This window comes from Perca flavescens, chromosome 11 (genome assembly GCF_004354835.1).
Source record: "Perca flavescens isolate YP-PL-M2 chromosome 11, PFLA_1.0, whole genome shotgun sequence".
In the NCBI taxonomy this organism is placed as follows: domain Eukaryota; kingdom Metazoa; phylum Chordata; class Actinopteri; order Perciformes; family Percidae; genus Perca; species Perca flavescens.
In genome coordinates, this window is record NC_041341.1 from 9,736,713 (window position 1) to 9,757,801 (window position 21,089).

Consider the following 21,089-nt stretch of genomic DNA (forward strand, 5'->3'; position numbering starts at 1 on the left):
AGCTTACTCTGCTGAATCTAAACACATTTAAGTTAAGACTAAAATATTTACTGACAAATTTTTGGAATGAAAACCTAGATTTTTAGTTACACCAAGTAACATTTATCATGAATACATGTCTTGCATTTGTAGCAAAGCAAAGCTCTTAAAATCAGTTGGAAATTCAGCCGTAAATGATTATTTTAATTGTGCATAGAACTCCTGCCTCTATTGACATACATAAGAAGGAGGCGCGGGTTGTCCGTCCCAATATGGCGACCGCGTCGACGTGGTCGACGTACCGAGGCGGCCAATGCGGCGGTATCTACGTATAGCCGGAAACATTTCCCCACGTAGGAAAACCGGAAAACGTTGTGGTTGTGATGGTAAAACTACACTAGCATTAGTATTCAGACGTATTCCCAAATGTATGTTTAAATAAACCATTTACGGAACGAAACCGGAGTCAATGTACTAGAAAACAGTGTTCAAGTATAGTTCTTTAGTGTTACGAATGGTATGCATAACTAAAGAGGCTTCTCGTTAGCTAAGTTAGCGATCAGCTAACTGGCTAAGCTGTTTATCACCAACAAGCATAAATGGTAAGTAGAATGCTTACTCTTTCATTGTAATTTTGACTTTAATAAACGACATTCACCACAGTCTGAAATGTATAGTTAAAGTTCCGAGTGTTAAACCAACGTTACAAGTCGGAGATCCAAGATTTTACTGTAACGCTATCGTTCATATTTTTCACGTATGCTCATCTTAAGTTTAAGTTTATTTCCTTAATAGAGTACTTTAGAAAGCAAGCATGTTTTGCTGCTTAACTTCAACTTTATTTTATTTATATAGCATCTTTCATGCAAGCATGCAGCCAAAAGTGCTTTACAGACTAGTACTGGTACTTTTATGGGACACTTAAGGAACACTTAAATGTGTCTTTAGCACTTTGTTTGTTGATTGTGAAGATTGTCTGCAATGTAGACAATGCTCTTCACAGTGGAAATGCTTATTACCTCTCACACACAGTCAGTGAATTAGTCGTTGTGACATCTGAAACAAAATAACAACTATTATTAAGTATGCATACTCAGGAGCTGTAGTAACAGAAAATTGGTATCATTATTAGGCAGTCATTTAATGGACCTTTTTCACAGCCGACATTTTGACTTGTCATAATAGGAAAAGCACAGCTGAAATTGATAACCTTAATGATGGCTCAGTTCCATCTAGTGTCCCAGTAAGATATTTCAGTGAGTCAGCATGCACAATACCAGGACCTCTCCTAAGTGGAATGCCACCATCATTAATGGTTTTGAGTACATCTGTGCTTTTCCTACTATGACATGTCAACATGTCTGCCGTGAAAAAGGTATACAAGTTTTTGTGTTTGTTTTCCAAGTTGCTCGTGAGAGCAGGAGCATTCTTGCAGCTTCATATTCAATGCAAAAGAAAACAAAGTTCATGCTCTGATTCTTTTCTTGTCTCTGCTTTGTTTGTTTCTGGATTTGATTTTCCAACAGCATAGCTAATCAATATAATGCTTTTTGGCAGAACTGGGTTAACAAAAATGGGACTAACTGTTTAGTGTGATTTATTTTTCTGTATTCTCTTGCAATTTAGACAGTTGGATTAAGTGACATAATTGTAGACAAATACCTGAATAATTAAACTGCACTTCTAAACTGTGATGTAATTTTGCATGCAGGTAAAAATTTGACCCTAAAACGGCTGGAAAAGGTTCATCCGAGGTCTTTTCAACATGGATGTCAGCATTGCCGTGTCGCTGATTCGAGGCCAGATGGGTGCCGTGGTTGAGCGAGCAGTGAATGTAGCGGTGGAGACGGTACTGGCTGAGATGCTCAAAGTGGTCGGAGTCAAATTTGAGGAGCTGAAAGCCCAAGTTGCGCTGATGAAGAGGGACGTCATGACGTTGCAGAGGGAAAAGGCCCAAAAAGAGAAGGAGACTGACAACATTCGAGCCAAGCTGCGCTACACCGAGCTGAAGCTGAAGTACTACAGGCAAGGAGTGGAGGAGGAGCTGCAGCAGAGAGCCTCTGCCTCCACTCTGGTCCGCATCCACCCGTCCACCTTTCTTCAAGCACAGAGAGGCGGTGCAGGTGTTACCTCCACCGACACCTCTCCATCATGCTCGACTACTCAGACCAGGACCTCTGAGGGACCACTGACAAGAAGCAATCAAGGTAATGACCACACAAACGATGACTTCTACTTGGCCGTCCACTCCGATGAGTCTTACTCCTTTCTGTGTTTTTATTCCCAGAATGCACCTCTCCACACAGCACGAGCAGGCATGCAGTTAGAGTGCGCTGTCATTCAGATGTGGGAGTTTTGAGCTCCGACACGTCTGCCTCACTCTCTGTGAACACACTATCATCAGAATCTTTGGACAGCAGTGTGTGTGTGTGTGTGTGTGTGTGTGTGTGTGTGTGTGTGTGTGTGTGTGTGTGTGTGTGTGTGTGTGTGTGTGTGTGTGTGTGTGTGTGTGTGTGTGTGTGTGTGTGTGTGTGTGTGTGTGTGTGTGAGACGACGAGTAACAAGAAATTAAAGTAAAGATGTGTAAAAGATACAGTATGTTTGAGGTAAATTATAAACAATGTCTCCATTACACAGTTTGTCCACCAGAGAGCACTGATTGTTGTTGTTTTCGTCAATTGAATTCAGTACATTCTGTGTTATGGTCACAAAATAGGAAAAAACGCTGAGTGCGCTGCACATGCATTAACAAAATACCATTGTTGCCACCGTGTATCCCTTAACACATGTCTCCCTTTGTGCAGTTTTGTTCTGTCCCGCAGAGCAAGACACCGCACAGAGCAAGGATCAGGAGGACGACTGTGAGTGGACTGTCACTCTGCAGCCACATACAGAGGGTGTGGACGCCGCCGAGGTCCCTCCTACTGTCCAGGCCCTGACTTTGGACCCGAGCCAGCAGTCAGCCGCTGGCCCGTTGTCCCCTTATGGTTCCACGCAGGCCGATAGCTCCACTCTGACTTCCTCTGCTCCACAGGTGGCAACACTCGCTCACGCAGACGCACACCCTACTGAAGTGGGCCCTACCTGCTCCACGATTGACCTCTGATCTCTCTTAAAATGAGAACAAAGAGAAAAGGCTGACTCTATAAATATATACTTCATTTGTAGTAGGAGAACATAGTAGTAGACACAAGGGCCTTCAGAAGAGGTAATTATCTTCACTTGCTGAGAAATACAGAGCATGTTTTGTAAAGCTGATAGTCTTAATTATATCAACTCATTTGGCAATTGCTTGAATGTAACGGACATTCATTAATATAAAAAAGGTACGCACTAAAGCTTTAAGATTAAAGACAGCATATTTGATTATAAGTTAGTTGGGCAATTAAGCCTAATACTTTAGCTACATGTTATGTGATTACTGGCAATCATTGAGCAAGTGGAAGTCAAAAATATTGCTTTTACTTTTACTTATAATTTATTCTCATAGTTCTAATAATAATAAAAAATTGTGTAGTGCTCATCATAAGAAAATGTGTGCTTCACAGAATGAAACACGTAAAAACATAACTGAATAGATCAGTCCAACAGAAAGACAGTGGACTGTGAGATTTTAGTTAGTGTCCTGGAGTGTGCCAGAAACTATTAAAATTCTGTGTGTCTGGTAAGAATAACGTCAATAACACAACACAATACAAAAGTACTGACACAAAAAACACCCCGAGGCTGACCGCTACAGAAAGGTATTGAATGGAATAAAGATACCAGTACACGTATAGTCCTTCTAACTACAAGTAAACTAGTGGAGGTACTGTATTGTCCTTTGATTTCTCATCACAGTCCTAAAGCCCTGGTTGTCCCCTGTTGTAGTGCAGGTGAAGCAGGAGGCCCATGAGGAGGAGGAGGAGGAGGAGGAGGAGGTGATCTGTATCAAGGAGGAGCCAGAGAAGGAGCAGGAGGTGATGGCCACCCTTCTGCTGGACTGCCAGGTTCAACAGGGTCATCTTCCAGAGTCAGAGGTAAAGCTAGAGCTGAGTATCAAATCTGACAATGCCACGTCCGCACAAAAAGTTCTTGTGAAAGTGTTCTTTCCAAGTTGTTAAGAAAATAATGTTGTTTTAAGAACCTATAAAGAGAAGAACAGAACACTATGTGTGTCAGTCCCTCTTAAATAAAAGTGGTGGTTTCTTTCTGAGGCAATGTTTTATTGCACTAGCAGTGACAAATCTGCCAGTGAACCATCACTGGCAATTTCTACACCCGTGTAGGATAGAAAATCAAACCAAGGGAATTAAGATACATTATTACAAGATAGACAACTTAGAGGGCCCTATCTTGCACTCAGCGCAATTGCCTTTGTACACCGACGCATGTAGCATTCCTATTTTGCACCCGGAGCACAGCGGACTTTTCCCTCCACAGACGCACGTCGGTAAATTAGGGAATGAATTTGCGCTACCAGGGGCGGTTCAGCGAAAAGAGGAGGCGTGTTCCGGCGCATACGTTACTTGGTGCTATTTTGCAGTTTCAGAAAACAATTCCGCCACTGACCAGGAAAAACCTGGTCTAAAGTCAGTAGCGCGTTATTCAGATGCTATTTTAGGGGCCCATGTTAGCCATAATGTAGCGTGTGCACAATGCGCATACACTTTGCTTCCCTCATCTAAACGGACGCAGCAGTTCCTACTTTTGCAAACCATACATAATTACAAGTGAAAATATTACTGAAAATGCGCTTCAGGTGTTTGGATAGATCAGGTTTACAGTACAGTCCTCAAAAAGTCGCAGCATTCTTTGTGGCTTGTTGTGTTTTACACAACATTTCCATGAATCATGGATGTGTTGATGACATAAATGAGGAAATATTAGAGGACTTAAGGAGACGTGATGTTGGACACTCCGGCGGAATCTGGTCCTGGAGTGGCAATGCGCGATGCGATGTGCTCCTGATGGAGCGGGTGGAAGGAGATTGAGTGGGGGGGAGGAAGGGGCACAACAGGAGCAGGTGGTGCGTTTGGAGGCCCACGCTCCATGGCTGCAGCAATCCTCTCCAGACTTGAGGAGATGCGCCCGAGAGGCCGCAGCAACATCGCCACCCGGTCAAGATGGGCATTTATTACTTTATCGCATCCCGGACAGCTCCCGTTTTCGTGCGCCGGGCAAATCCGCCGTCATAATAGCAATCCACCATGGAACAAGCGCGCCTGCTCTTAAAGGGAATGTGAGATGACGCTCTGATTGGTTTATTACACGTTACGCCCAAACCACACTAACTACTTCAGACCAACCCATCCCGCCGGTATAATAGCAACAGCGCCCGAGATCCGCCCACAAAGCTACTTGCGTTTTGTGTTTGATACTTGCGTTTCAGATCGTTAAAATAGGGCCCAGAGAGTGCACTGAATAACAGACGGTTCAGAACGATCTGTTAAAGAGAGTGAATGCTTTTGTCTGTTCCTCCAGTCTCAAAGGTCAGGGACGGAGTGGTCGGGCCTTCCAACAAGCCAGAGAAATCACACTGCAGCCTTCAGCTCAGCCCGACCAACCACCTGTGAGTACATCTGTGTGAGTGGGCAGATGTCATGCTTCTGAGTTTATACTGCTTGGCTAGATTTTGAGTACAATTTCTTGCATTTGCAGTAGTGAATGCAAAGGTGTGTTTCCCTACTTATGCACCCTGGCCAAAAAAAAAAGCTGCTATAATAACTGGAGGCCAACATTGATATATAAATCAGAAACCTGATATATTGATCTACCTCTAATCTATACTGTAATTTGTTTAAAAAAAAGCCCCACCACTGCAAACCCCTCCTTGTGTGTGCTCTTAGATCTGATGCCTCAGCCGGTGGCCTCCCTGCAATCGATGGTGGCTTTGCCATCTGGCATCCCACCTCGCCAGGCGGTGCGGCCCTGGACTAAAGACCTCAGCCTTTATGAAGAATACAAACTGCGCAGGAATGAGCTCCGGAGGCGAAGCATCAACAAACGCAGAGAGCTGGAGAAGACGCTGCCTCAGCCGCTGCTGGCAGATCTGGTTAGTAGGGCTGGGCGATAAAACGATAACGATATGTATCGCGATAGACACATAATCAATATCAATAGAAAATGCGGTCGATAAAACGTTCGATAACTTGTTTTTCTTCATCAGAAGAAACCAGAGGTTGTGAATCAAGTTTGGTTGCATGAACAAAGGCCCTCACTCTCTGGCAACCTAGCAACGTGGGGAGTGACACTCTAACAGCCCATCATGTAACAGTATCATGTTTGGTTGCGCCACATCGCTGTCTCGTGTTCTTCAATAACAGAACCGGCGTGGAGTGGAAAGTGAGTGCTGCAGCGAGCGAGGAAATAGTTGATAAAACAGGAAAAGTCAGTATCGCAGTTTTGGGGATTTTATAAGTCTGACCGTAGTCAGACCAATGTCGTCCCCACCAACACTGGTACGACCATAAACTTGTTTTACCACTTTAGCCGCGCTCACACTTTCGAGCACAGCCGTATTCGCCATCAACGTCCAACAACATCTGCAGCTGCAACACAGCACAAGCAGCAGACCGCCATGGAGAGGTACTCTGCATCAGCGCCTTACTAAACGCTACAAAGAAATAACGAAGGCAGACATGCTGAGCACTGTCCAGAAGCCAAGTTACCAACTTAGCACTAAACCTGCAGAAAATAGTTCCTTCTCAGGTTTCTTATATTTAGCTAACACTTTGCACTATTTTATGACACTTTATTAAGCACTTCTTACTTATTCTTTAATTTTGCACCTTAATGTTAAGAGATAATTGTTAAGTGTTCATTGTGATTTTAGACCTATGTTTACATTTGAACTATTTGAGTGTTTTCCATGGTTGTGTTGACATTTCTGCTTTTATAACTGAGGGGATTATAATCAGAGCAGGGTTAAGTTTAAAATAAAAATGTTTAAATTTAATATATTTTTCTCCTGGTCCTTATTTTAAATAGGTCATAAAAAAATATCAATAATTATCGATATGACCGATATGAAAAACTTATATCGTGATACAGTTTTCAACCATATCGCCCAGCCCTACTGGTTAGTCAACCTTGGTGTTTATGGCAGACTCTGTCCTTACAGAAATATTCTAATCATAATCTATGTGACCCATACACATCAAAAACGTTTCAAGATTGTGGAGTTCTATCAAAGTGTCTTCTTACAGTTGCCTGTATTGAACGTAAAATACGATGATTTTGTTGTGCTGAAGGTGCGAGAGCGTCGAGAGAAGACCAGACTGAGGGTGGCCAGATGGAGGGCAAAACGGAAACTCCAGGCCTGTATTAATCAGACTCAGGTCAGTAATGACTTTGGCTCTTTTTTCTTCTTCTTTTTTTTGTATAAAAGTATATGACGTAGAGAAAGACAATGTCCCTGACACAAGGAAATGTCCTATTTAGCAAGCATTTCTTTGTAGGAAATTGACATTTCTAGGTCTCACAACTTCCTTTTTTTCAGTGGGTCTGATTTTGAATGAAGCGTTCAATGATTAGTTTAACTTTTATTGTGTTAGAGATGTTAATATGGACTCATACAACTTTACTTAAGTGCTGTCAGTGACCACACTCAGGCTAGTAAGTGATACCTTTACTAACACAACAGCAGCAGATCCTAACTACGATTTAACTGTCAATACATTACCTAATTGCACAGTGTCTGCTACATGGCTTAGTTTTGAATAATAAAAACACGTAAACTGCTACCTACAGATCTCATTATAAGCCACAAGGATCATTTACATAGAAGGAGCATTCCTTCATAATATTACAAAGCCTGTCATTTTTGTCTTGCTCATTCTTAGGCTCTAGGTGGCGCAGCAGGTCTTTCTCAAACTGGCTTTCCCAACAGCAGCCAGCATCAGCAGCTCAGAGTGACTTGTGGTAAGATGAGACACACCTTGGACTTACTTTTTGTCAACTGTTCTGTCCCAGTTGTCACTTGCCTGTGTCATTCCTCACAGATCTGAATTCTGGTTTCAAAGCAGAGCACTTTGGCAACATGCAGAACCTCCCTTTTATGAAGGTCACTTATATGTGAGGCTGCTGTTGTCATTTAGTAACTGAATTGAACCTGAGATGAGATGTGTCACAATCAGGGTTAGCAGATGACGATACATGATCAATTCAGTCTTTTTTTTTTTTTTTTTTTCATACTGTAGGAAAAAAACTTAATTCAGAAAAATGTGAGGAAAATCCCTGTTTTATGACATACTATACTACCACGTTTGTTATTTTTTTACGATCAACTATACTATGATTTTTGTATGACTTTTATGGCATACTATACTATGACTTTTTAATGACTTTTATCATGACCTACTATAACTATGTAATTTTATTACAAACTATACTATGACTTCTTTATGACATACTCTACTATGACTTTTTATGTAATCTTTTACGACAAACTATACTATGACTTTTTTATGACATACTCTTTATGACTTTTTATCTAATCATTTATACTATGATTTTTATACTTTTTAATTACTTTTTTTAAGACATACTATGATTTTTTTTTTTTTTTACTATATACTATGACTTATGTTTTTTTTACAGCATTCTATACTATGACTTTTTACAAAAAAATGTATGACATACTATACTTTGACTTTTTATGTAATGTTTTATGACTTACAACACTGACTTTTTTATTCTATGGCATACTTTACTATGATTTTTTTCTGACACACTATTCTATGACTTTTGAATGACTTTTTGTGACATACTATAATGTGACTTTTATGGCACACTATACTATGACTTTTTCTATGACACACTACTGTGACTTTTTTTAAATACTTTTAAACATTCTATACTATATGTAATCTTTTACGCCATACTATATTATGACTTTTTATGTAATTTTTTACGACATTTTTTTTTTCTGACTTTCATGAAACACTACAATTACTTTTTTAAAGATTTTTTTTGACATACTATACTACGACTTTTTTACAGCATTCTATACTATGACTTTATGACATTTTTTACAACATACACTGACTTTTTTTAAAGATATTTAGGACGTTTGTACTGCATTCTATACAATGTTTTTATGAATTTTATGGCATACTATATTATGACTTTAATGGCATACTATAGTGACTTTTTTTATTACTTTTTTATTACACACTACTTTTTGAAAGACTTTTTAATGAAACACTATGCTATAGAGGTGTGAATCTTCACTGATATCCCGATTCGATTACGATTATTATGTCTTCGATTCGATATCAAGATGCAGCACGATGCGTCAAATACATTTTTCTATTAAAGCCATATAGGATATTTAATTCATAGCTTTTCAAGCTTAAAAAACAAAACATTCTGCAGTGCTCTAATACTAAATAAATTGGATACATAAAACTACAGCACTGAGCACATGGCACTTCGTGAATGTGCAAAACATACCAGAATACTCGGCCATTCGCCACTCGCCAAATATTCTCAACAAAGTTGGACTTGACTACAGCCCTGCATACTACAGTATTACTTTTTTTTTTATGACTTTTATGACACTATACTATGACTTTTTATGACTTTTTTACAACACACTATACTATGACTTTTTAAAGACTTTTTAATCACCTTTTCATGACCTAATATACTATGACCTTTTTTTTATGACATATTATACTTTGACTTTTATGGTATTTTTATTCCATGCATTTCCCGCCTGTGGTCCCTGGGCATTTTGTGTTTGGGTGTAATATTTTGAAGAGTATGTACATTATAAGGAATACAGTTCATAAATATAAGATACATTAATATAAATTGATTGATTTTTTTCTCAGGAAAGTGAGGGCCATCAGACAGTGCTTTTTATCACTTGCTACTTTATGAACCAATAAATTGGCATCTTGTGTTTCAGCTGCCACCTCGAACAGTCAGCAGAGACAGAGCTCAGCGCTGCCTCAGTCAGTCCTCAGCAACATGTCAGCAGCAAACGGCATCTCTGCCTCTCTCCCCTTCATGCCCTCCACCTCTTCCTCCTCGTGTTTGCTCCCGAGAGGCCCAAACATGGCTGCACATCAACACACTGTGACATCATCCTCTTCCTACCCCCAGGTCAGCCTATTGCAGCAGAGTATTTCTCTGACAGACACAGATATCTTGCCGTGAGATGTTTGAAAGTCAAGAGAGATTTTTTTTTTTTTTTAAAGAATGTGTTTTTCAAAATCTGTAATTTTTGGTGTTCAGGAAAGTTTAATCAAACACAGAGTCATTGAACTCTCATTTACAACACAATAACAGGATAGCATGTGCGCTAAAACGCTTTCTTTATTGAGCATGGATGAGAATGTTTAAAAGTCATGATGGATCTTCATCAGGTTAAACTTACAAGCACCTTATCCCATCATATATGTGCAAACCCAAAAATTGGAGCACCTGATATTGATCTCCTTGTCTTTACTCTCATTTTACATCAGTTACACTTAACATCCAATATAGTAGTTCAACAAAACAGCTACTGTAAACTCATTCAATCAAATCAAAACACTTCAACAACATTCCGAATCTTATACAAACCAATTATCTTATAACACAGGAACAATATAAATTAAAGCAGCTTTGGACGGGCCCTTGCACGTCGGAGTTACTGGCGGACGCCGCTCCTTGCGATCGTGCATTTGCGCGGCACTCAGACACTGCAAATCGTCACCAACGAAAAGGGAACTCCATGCGGAGTTCAATGATACCTCACACAGACTCTACGTCATACAGTTCATTAGCTGTGAAAGGGGCATGGCTAAAGCATAGGGGGCGGGCCAAACCATGACCAATGAAAATGGAACTCTCTGCTTAGTTCACTGATACCTCACACAATAGTCTACATCAAATGAGATTAGTTATTAAAGGGGGGCGTGGCTTAAGCATACGGGCAGGGCAAAAGGGGGTGTGGTCTGAGTAAGTGGGCATGGTTAAAGTATAGGGGGGCGTGGTCAATGTACACTCAAGTTACACCCACTTCCTGTTTTGATGCCCCCCCTACAGAAAGTTGGTCTTCTATAACTCAAAAAGGCGATTCATTTGCCGGGAAAAAAAGAGAGAAGTTTCAATAGGGCCTTCGCCGCTGTTGGCGTTCGGGCCCTAATTATTTAATGTGTATATATGTAGATACATTTTTTAAAAGTAAGTTATCTTTATCTCTCCAGTACATGTATTTTAAAGTGAAATGTTTGTTTGAAAGATATTTCCATTTATCATTATTTAATGTATCATTTTTGCACTTTGTTGTGGAGTTGAAATGTGTATGAGAGGAGGACACAAAGAAATTACCTGAGAATGATTACTTTGACTTTAACTTAAATGAGTTATTTGCCAGAAACATGTAAAAAATAAATTTTTATAGTTTGGCCAGAATAAACTGAAGATTGACAATCACCAGATAAAAATGAGAAGCCTGATTACCTGTTCATTTATTATAATAAATGAAGCTAAAATAAGCACTGTGTCGTACTTTTTTATTTTCACTAAGCTGGACTCTTCCTTAACAACTAATATGTAGATAAGCTAAAAGTAACGGTTCAGATGTTTTTTAAAGTCTATCTTCAGACAACACTGCAGTACGTCGTAAGCGTTATTGGTTGTTTGTAATTATCGTTCCTCTTCATACTGGCTGTAAAGCCCTTCTCCCGTAGCATGACTAAACTGTAAGAGATGGGGATGAATTCCACAGTCCTCGTTCGGTGTAAAAATACATTACAATACATTGAGTATTGTATTTAGATAGACTTTAAAAAAAAAAAAAAAAAAAAACTGAACCTACGCTTCAAGGCTTGTGATATTCTAGATTTTTGTTATTGTTAACATTTACTAAGAAAAGACCAAGACTGTTGTGCTAATGCATTTGTCTTTCAATACTACACTAAAATGTGTCTATGGCTCTCAGTCCCAAACCCATTTGTTCCTATTGATGTAAATACATAAATCTTAAAAATAGGTAATGTAAAAAGCTGGGGAGTGTTGTTGTCAGGCACGGAAGGGGAATTGCATCATCTAAAAGCCATCCATAATTTTGAGTATATGTTTAGAACTACAGCGTGAACACAGTCAGTCTGTTTTTTTTGTGTGTGTGTTATCCATTAATTATCTTCTGAGAAATGGCTCCTGGCAGTGTATAGAACAGCAGAGCGAGGAACAGTAATGTGATGAGCAGGACCAGGGCGATGATGATGTACTTCTTGTAGCTTCGCCACACCAAGTGGAAGAAACACTTGAATGGATTGACAAACCACGAGAAGGAGGTGTCTGGACGACTGAGGAAGAGAGGAGGAGAAGCGATAATTAAGTACTTTTATTCAGTAGTACATTTAGCAGCAACGGTACAGACCTCAGATATAGGTATTTCCCCCTTCTTCCAGCTTTGTGCTAATAGGCTAAACAAGTCCAGATTGATTCTGAGGTGCTTTATTTTATATAAAAAGGAATAGTTCGACACAGAAGATCGGTGCCACTCTTATGTTTGTACTGAACTCTTGAGCTATACCACTCATGTCTGGCAAGAAAGTGCATTTAACCCAAAATGTTAACCTATTCCTTTAATCTACAGATATGATATTGTTCTTATCTAACTGCTGGTAAAAATACAAATTGTAATCATTTAAAGGCTATCCAAAGTCCAAATAGCATAGCATTCCAGCAGCTACTAAATCAACTAAGGTCAGCAAACTACCGTTAAGGAACACACACCAGTTTTGATTTTGGTGAGAGAGAGAATACTGCCAGACTCTTACTTTGGTTTTGGCAGCGGCTCCGGCTCCTTGCGGGCTCTGCCAACAGGATTTTTCTCACCCTCCTCAGCTGTCACAAGATGGAACTCCGCCTCCACTTTCCCCTGATGGATTCAGCCCACACCCGAGCACACCCCTCAATCAAACTTTCCAGACCTGTCAGTCAAAGTCTCAACAATTGCTTGTCAGTCTGTATGACTTGTTTTTTTTTTTTTTTTTTTTTACAGTGTGTGTGTTTGTTTACGTACCGTCAGCTCTCCAGACTTGCAGAAGGGCCACCAGCCTCTTGCTCTCTTCTGCTGAAAGATGGAGATTTTCTCTGTCCCGTCCGTCAACATGTCCACCTTACATGACTTTGCCGTCTTTGCACCTCGAGGCAAACCATGGAGGTCTAACTCCACGGTGCCTACATGCACAAACAAACACATACACATTATCAGTCAAATACACACACACACACACACACACACACACACACACACACACACACACACACACACACACACACACACACACACACACACACACACACACACACACACACACACACACACACACACACACACACACACACACACACACACACAAGACACACACAGAGAGCCTCTCACACACCCAGACCTGCAGACTAAGGATGGCAGGAAGCTTCTCCCAGCCTGCAGACTAAGGATGGCTGTTTTTTTATCCAGGGAGAAAATGTGCTGTCTCTTCCTCACCACTACTACCTGTAAGAGAAAGAGATGTGTGTTAACAATGTAATAGTGTTTTGCAGGTTCCTAATATATTCCTAAGTCCATTACAAAGTCATATTATAATGTGTTGTTAATGTTGCATTTCACTTTCCATTCTGTGAGAACTCCGAAGAAAACCTCTCTCATGCGTTTTCCTTGTCATTAATTGTAACACTGTTGTCCTATCTGTGAGAACAAACCTTAAGACAATCCTGTCCATCCTGAGACTTTTTCTTATCATACTCTCGTCATTTAAGTGAACGTAGCGATGTGAATTGTGGTAAATGTAATAAAAGGTCATAGAATAGTATGTGAAAAAAATGATGTATAAAAGTCATAGTATAGTATGTCATGAAAAATGTCAGGAAAAGTCATAGTATAGTATGACGAAAAAAGTGGAAAAGTCACAGTATAGTATATCGAAAAAAGTCATAGTATAAGTATGAAGAAAAAAGTGATAAAGTCAGTATGACAAAAGTCATATTAGAAGTATGTCGAAAAAAGTCATAGTGTAGTAAGTCAAAAAAGTCATAGTATAGTATGTCAAAACAAATCAGATAAAAGTCACAGTTTAGTATGTAAAAAAAAAAAAATCAGAAAAAAGTAACTGTATAGTATATCGAAAAAAGTCATAGTATAGTATGATGAAAAAACTCAGTACGTCGAAAAAAGGCATAGTATACCAATACGGTATAAATCGAAAAAAGTTATAAAAAAAGTCATAGTTTAGTATGTCGAAAAAAAAGTCGTAGCATAGCATATTGAAAATAGTATGTCGAAAAAAGTGATTAAAAAAAAGTCATAGTATAGGTCATACAAAATTAAATTAAAAAGTTATAGTATAGTAGGCTATGTCATAAAAAATGTCATAAAAAAGTCAAAGTATAGTATGTTGTAAAAAAGTGGAAAAGTCACAGTATAGTATATTGAAAAAGTTATAGTATACTATGACGAAAAAAAGTCATATTAGAAGTATGTCGAAAAAAGTCATAGTATAGTAAGTCAAAACAAATCAGACAAAAGTCACAGTTTAGTATGTAAAAAAAAAAAAACAGAAAAACGTAACAGTATATCGAAATAGTCGATAGTATAGTATGACAAAAAAAGTCATAGTATAGTATGATGAAAAAAGTCATAGTATGTCAAAAAAAAGGGAAAAAAGTCATAGTATAGTATGTTCAAAAAAAGTCAGTATAATATGATGAAAAAAAGTCATCAAATGATAAAAAATCCTAGTTGGGAAAAAAAGTAATAGTACGTCGAAAAAAGTCATAGTATACCAATACGGTATCAAAAAAAGTCATAGTTTAGTATGTCGAAAAAAAGTCGTAGTATAGTATATCGAAAACAGTCCCAGTATAGTATGTTGAAAAAAGTGCTGAAAAAAAAGTCATAGTATAGTATGTCATGAAAAATGTCATAGAAAGTCATACAAAGTGACAAAAAGTCATAGTATGTCATAAAAAAATTACATAATAAAGTTGTATGTTATAAAAAATAACTTAAAAAAGTAATTGTATAGTGTGTCATAAAAATATTAAAAAGTCATAGTATAGTAAGTCATAAAAAATTACATAAAAAAGTTATAGTATAGTATGTCAAAAAACATGTCATAAAAGTCTTAGTATAGTATATCATAAAAATTGTCATTAAAAAGACAGAGTACCGTCCCCTTTCTCTTTGTCCCCCGCCTTTCCTGTCTCTCAAATCTACATATCACTGTACAATAAAAAAAAAAGCAGAAATTTTAAAATCCAAGAAGAGTCCATAAATAAACTACACATTATTCCACTACAAGCCCATGCAAACTGTAGCATATACAACTTCTTTGGATATATTAACATTAAGAAACAAGCTTTGAAATGTAAAACTTTGGAAACTGGGTTTAAGACATTTAATACTTTTCAAGACCCTGTCGACACCATGAAAATAAGCTTTCATAGTGACAAACTTCCTATGTCTAATTGGCATAATTTAAACAGGATAAAAAAAAAAAAAAATTGTCTTTCGCCGCCAACTACCGCACATATTATTTTCCGAAATAAGGTCCCACGGTGGCAGACCAGAAGGGGACTGTCCATTAGTCAGTACCTTCTCAGCAGGCAGGTAGCTGAAGGGGAACACAAAGCGCCAGTTGAAGTTTCCTTCCCCAGTCAGAGAGTTGTAGTGGACGTCTGTCTCCTGTCGGTCATCCTCCAAACCTTTCAACCAGCTACAGAGAAAGATCGACAGTAGCAGTGCTTAGAACTTTTCTATAGACATTAAAAGGAAAGGAAAAGTAGGCAAACTTATTTTTTTTTTAGATTATTTTTGGGGCATTTTAGGCCTTTATTTGATAGGCCGCAGGTCGGAATTGAACCTGCAGCTGCTGCGGCGAGGACTGAGCCTCTGTACATGGGGCCCACACTCTACCAGGTGAGCTATCCAGGTGCCCAGGCAAACTTATTTTTGACCAAGAAAAGATAGATTGTTTAGAATTAGCCAAAGGAGTGCGTTAAAAAAAAAAAGCTTGTAGTTACCCCTTGATGTAGATATCACTGGACTGTTGACCGGTCAGGAAGTTGCTGTCCTCCAGAATCACATCCTCTGTGTTCCAGATGATGACACGCAGCTCGTACCTGAAGAGACACACACACACACACACACACACACACACACACACACACATTGGGGCTGTTTCCCTTTCCAAAAACATATATTGTTTCATCAAGACTTAAAGATTGAGGTGGTGAGAAAGCTCTCACCCTTTTGGTGTTCGAGGTGAAATGTCCACTGAACGCCCGGGATGAGGTAAGTCCATGGGAAACATGTCTACCCACATCTGGACCTGACCCTGCACACACACACAGACACACACACACACACACAGAAAAGAAGTAGCATTACATTAAACATGGATCATTATCTAGTTGTGCTCCTTCAGCTAATATTAGACTTCCAGAATTAGCCTTTGGCCTATTTTAATAATGAGTTGAAAATGATGAGTCTACTATTTTTCAAAATATGTTTTTGGATTGTTTATTCGTGTGAGGATAAGGTACTAGCCAACAGAAGCATTTTGAAATGTAATTTGTTTTATAATAGTTTTTTGCATCAGATAACATTCGTTGAAATTAATTAGTTTTTGTATATCACACAGGGTACATACACTTTACATGTATTTCTGATTCTTTAATTGTATTCTGTAAATCTTTTAATCTGAAAAGCACTTGCAAAAATGTATAGTATAGTATGTCATAAAAATGTCATATGCTTTTATTCTGAACCATTAAGGCTGGTGGAATAGAGTAAAGACATACAAAGGCCACATTACTTTTCGTTGTCTGAAGAAAACTTTGTAAAAAATATTTTGGTTTTAATCCATATTACAGTCGGAGAACCGTGTACTTTGTTAGATAGTGTTAAAATACTGTAAAATACCTGGTCCATGCCGGGCCGAGCCTTGTTGAACAGAGTTCTGGTCTCGATGTGTTCTGGTACCAGCTTGCATCCCACAGCTGGGATCTCCGCCCAGCGGTGCAGGATCTTCAGAGACAAGTGCTCATAGGACTCCAGTGGCTGGTCTGAGACATGAGCACACATCATAATCATCACACATAATGTCCCACAGACTACAATATTATGTAGTTGTAAGTAAGTGGCTGTTAATGTATTTTCCCAACAAGTATTATCAGAAAACAGATAAGGAAAACAAATTACATAAAGTATTTGTATTCATTTAAAATATGTCCTCTTAGGATAAGTTATAATTGTTGAGAGATGGTGTGGTTACACTTCACTTGACGGTATCTACATAAGAGTGACATGACACTGTCATGAACGTGTCATAAACATTATAAACAAGTCATAAATGTTCATGACATAACGCTTCTTTTAGTAAGTGTCATTTGGTTTTTGTCATGACAAGTTAGGGTTAGAGTTCATGTGTCATGACTGTGTCATGACAGTGTCATGTCACTCTTATGTAGATGGTTATGTAGTGTTACTGATGGTGTACATAATAAACACTTTAAAAAGTCTCTGCTCACAACTACCATTATAGTGTGTTATAAACCATGTAATACATGTTTTATAGTGCTTATAAATGCTAAATGTCTCATCTCAGACCAACAGCAGTATGTAGTGTGTCCAGTCTTTACCTTCATCCATGAAGAGCGTCTTGCCAATGAAAACTTTGCCAGCCACAGTGATGCGTCCGGGTTTGAATTGAGGGTCGTCCAGAGCGTTGTCTCTGCACAGCTTAGTCAGCAGCTCCGTCGGCTTCAGACAGTCTCTCCAGGCATTATAACCATCGCTAACAGACAGACAGAGAAGAACAGAGGAGGCATAGCAACCTGTTTTAGTGTGGTTATTATACAGATTGTAAGGTTTTAAAGGGGTGATAGAATGCAAAAAAAAAAATTTACCTTGTCATAGTTGAAAAACGCGTTTGGTGGGTAAATAGGAAATGACAACCATGGTTTAATGTCATACAAAAACTAAGGACGATGAAAAAGATTGACTTGTGTGTAAGGTTTGAGGGAAGATTTGTACGCAAAGAGATGGCAGAAGTGGATACTTTACATAGACAAAATATAAGGACACTGGCTCACAGCGTGTATTTATTTGAAGATAAGGCAGCTACTTGTAATGTTCAACATTTTTATTTTTGTGGCTGTCGTTACTTTTTCTCCCAGGCTGTGTTACTTTTTTTGTTGTCTGTTTGCTATTATTTGTTTTCTATGTAATGTGACCGTGTAGAGTTGGGATATATACGGAAAATCCAATAAAAACTAAAATAAAAAAACAAATAAGAGCACAGAGACAACGTAGCAACCAGCTGGATGAAACTAGCCTCGTGAGACCGTCCTGATGTCGCGAGCTCCAGTTTTCCACTCGCAGATCATTCTGGCATCTTGAGCCGTTCGCCAAACGACCGACCAATCAGCGTTGGTTTTGAGGCGGGTTTAGGTGTAACGCAACGAGAAGCGACTGTTACTGTACGTACACACCGCCGCCGACTTGAGCTGCAAAGAAGCTCTGGACGCCCTGTCGAGGACGCTTGTCATAAGTCCGAGGAAGCTGTTTGACGCTTTGGCCGCTCTGACGTGGGAGCGTTCTTCGATCATGTGCAACACACGATTGAAGAAAAAGCACAAGCAGCCACTGCACGGCCAATACACTGACACTAGAAACCTTTTATAAATTACATATATAAGGACATCATTTGTATTGTTTGTTGGTCACAGCGGTGTCTGTTAGCAGTTAGCCGCTGAACCGCAGCAGAATGCAGGCAGAGCGAGCAGCCGCCAGCTGTTGACCCGTGCAGGACTTCACTGTGAGCGGACTGTTTAGAGACCATGTGACGGCACGTTAACTGGTCCCTATACGCAAACAACGTCACATCATAAATGATAGGGGAACCCAGCAACGGCGATTATGAGACTTCCCTCCATTTTCATGGAACTAATGTCTTGGTAGGAACAAAAGTTTACATCGTATGTTTCTCCAGAATCAGCCAGCGAGAAGGACGTCTATATTCCGATTGGTTGCTGCCGTTTGCCGCTGCTTGCCGCTGAACCGCGTCATAGCTCATTACCATAAAGTTGACCAAAGTTCAACTTTCTGATTGACTCAAAAAAACGCCCAAAACGCGACGCCGACAGTTTTGACGCTCCTTGCAGCTGAGAGAAGCCAGCTTCCATTGAAAATTAATGACTTCCGGTATCTTTAGACGCCCAAGTCGGCGGCGGTGTGTACGTACAGTTATGCTAAACAACATGGCAGCTTCCACGGATGAGATGAGCGTAGCTATCGCGCAAGTTTTATCCAAATTAGAAAGTATTCCTTCATTGAAAGAAGAGCAAAAAACGGCACTGGAGGCTTTTCGCGGAGGAATATATGTTTTTGCTCTTCTCCCGACTGGTTTCGGCAAGAGTTTGATCTGATTGGTTGATTTGGCCCGTCTATCACCAACATAGGTGGTGATAGACAGATGGTTTATCCAATCAGCTAACCAGTATTTTCTGTCCGTTCCCAAAAGTTCTCCAACGGAAAGTTCCCAGATGGATATGCCGAGCAAATGCGAAGCAATCCATCTGGCGGAGTCAGGTTAGGATGAAACTACCAGACTCACAGACTGTACTCAGTAGGGAGGCCACAGGTGGCTCTGTGTCGGCTGTAGAATCGGTTCTCCAGGTCGATGCGAGTCTCTCCTATCAGGTCGTCCCCTCCCACCATGTCATAGTCATAGATCACCACTGACAGCAGAGACTCGTGAGGAAATGTTGCCTGCATCTCAAAAGATCTGGAAGCAGGAAGAAAAGGAGAAGTTCTGTGTCGGGCCCAACATATGAAAATACTTTAAACACAAAGGGATAAGCTGTAGTCAGTCAGCCACATACTATACCTTCCAAACACAGGATTCAGCTGTTTAGGGATGTAGTTGTCTCTGTCTTTGATTTCATTTTTGCCAAGTCGAATAACAATGTAAGGGTCTGACTTCCCATCCGGATCAGCTGGGTGCAGGTTAGACGCCTGGAGAGAGAGGAGAGAACATTAACACGTTGGTATAGTTTAGTCTCATAAAAGCAAGGATTCTGTATTTGAACCCTGTTTGCATGACCTTTCCCTGGCTTCGCCTACGTTAACAGACCTGCATGTTAGGTATTACACTGCAGTCAGTCAAACCAGGGTTTAAATTTAGCACCATCCACCAGTGTACTCACAAGCCAAACATTCACTAGCAGCATTTGGCTGGTGGACGAATAAGTTCATTTTGAACCCTGAGTTAAACTATATATAATTATACAGGGCTAAGCAAATTAATTTCATAAGAAAATTACTAAATAAAACAGCAACAACAAAGTCATTTTACGTGCAAAAATGACTACAATTAATGTGGAGGAGGTCGATGTCAAGTTGTTCCTTGTAATGTATTGCTTTGCATCTGAAGAACAGACTTCTGGGATGGCAGAAACTATACAGCAGAAACTAGATTTAGACTATGGTACGTCTGGTTGAAATGCAGGTCATTTTTGATAGTTCCTAAAAAGGTTCCTGGGAAAGCTCCTGCAATGAAAATAGACGATAAGATTGTTTTTAAAAAGCCCACAGACCTGCATGAGGATTCATCCACTTTTGTACGTAAATGCAATGTTTGATGCAACAAGCAGGAAGAAAGGGGGATTAATATCTTCATTTGAAAGAAATCGTCAATTAAAAAATCCCTTTCTTCGTCCTTTTGGGTTTTGCTGTGCACATTTTCTCCTTTAGTTCTTTCTAGGTGTTAGCCATAATGTTATTTTACTTCTTTGCTGGGAAATATGCAAATTTGTAAATTTTAATTTCAGATATTCCTTAATGAAGCCTAGTTGCGGACTATGGACAATTATTCTGAGATGCTCTCAACAGCTGTGCATTTAGTCTTAATGCCCCAAAACATCCATAGTATACTTCTAAAACTGATCAATAAAATGTAGACGCACAGAGACGATGTAAACCCGTACGAGGACTTGGACCGGTCCGTTCGGAGGGATTCCTCTGTTGACTCTGAAGTTCCCGGTGTCTGCGTCTTTGTCCCAATCCTCATCCTCAGACAGCTTATACAGGCAGAATCGCCCCTGCAGAGAAGATTAGAATG

At 39.5% G+C, this 21,089-nt stretch overlaps 2 protein-coding genes across 2 annotated transcripts in view; one reads left to right on the forward strand and one right to left on the reverse strand.

Moving 5' to 3' along the window:
- The first annotated feature begins 274 nt into the window (after nucleotides 1-274).
- si:ch211-67e16.4 (uncharacterized) lies at nucleotides 275-11,411 on the forward strand. Its single transcript, XM_028591444.1, has 10 exons — nucleotides 275-581; nucleotides 1,691-2,186; nucleotides 2,267-2,398; nucleotides 2,784-3,013; nucleotides 3,855-3,998; nucleotides 5,443-5,530; nucleotides 5,808-6,013; nucleotides 7,212-7,298; nucleotides 7,803-7,881; nucleotides 9,875-11,411. Exons 2-10 carry the CDS (start codon nucleotides 1,745-1,747, stop codon nucleotides 10,123-10,125), a joined length of 1,659 nt encoding a protein of 552 aa, XP_028447245.1. The 5' UTR covers nucleotides 275-581; nucleotides 1,691-1,744; the 3' UTR covers nucleotides 10,126-11,411.
- fer1l6 (fer-1 like family member 6) overlaps nucleotides 10,204-21,089 on the reverse strand; it is a 32,082-nt gene continuing 21,196 nt past the window's right edge. Inside the window, 13 exon segments of the mRNA XM_028590413.1 lie at nucleotides 10,204-12,263; nucleotides 12,741-12,841; nucleotides 12,986-13,148; nucleotides 13,324-13,385; nucleotides 13,388-13,462; nucleotides 15,560-15,680; nucleotides 15,988-16,086; nucleotides 16,213-16,301; nucleotides 16,889-17,031; nucleotides 17,608-17,762; nucleotides 19,584-19,754; nucleotides 19,857-19,984; nucleotides 20,935-21,069. Coding sequence (XP_028446214.1) covers nucleotides 12,083-12,263; nucleotides 12,741-12,841; nucleotides 12,986-13,148; nucleotides 13,324-13,385; nucleotides 13,388-13,462; nucleotides 15,560-15,680; nucleotides 15,988-16,086; nucleotides 16,213-16,301; nucleotides 16,889-17,031; nucleotides 17,608-17,762; nucleotides 19,584-19,754; nucleotides 19,857-19,984; nucleotides 20,935-21,069 — 1,623 coding nt within the window. The 3' untranslated portion in view covers nucleotides 10,204-12,082.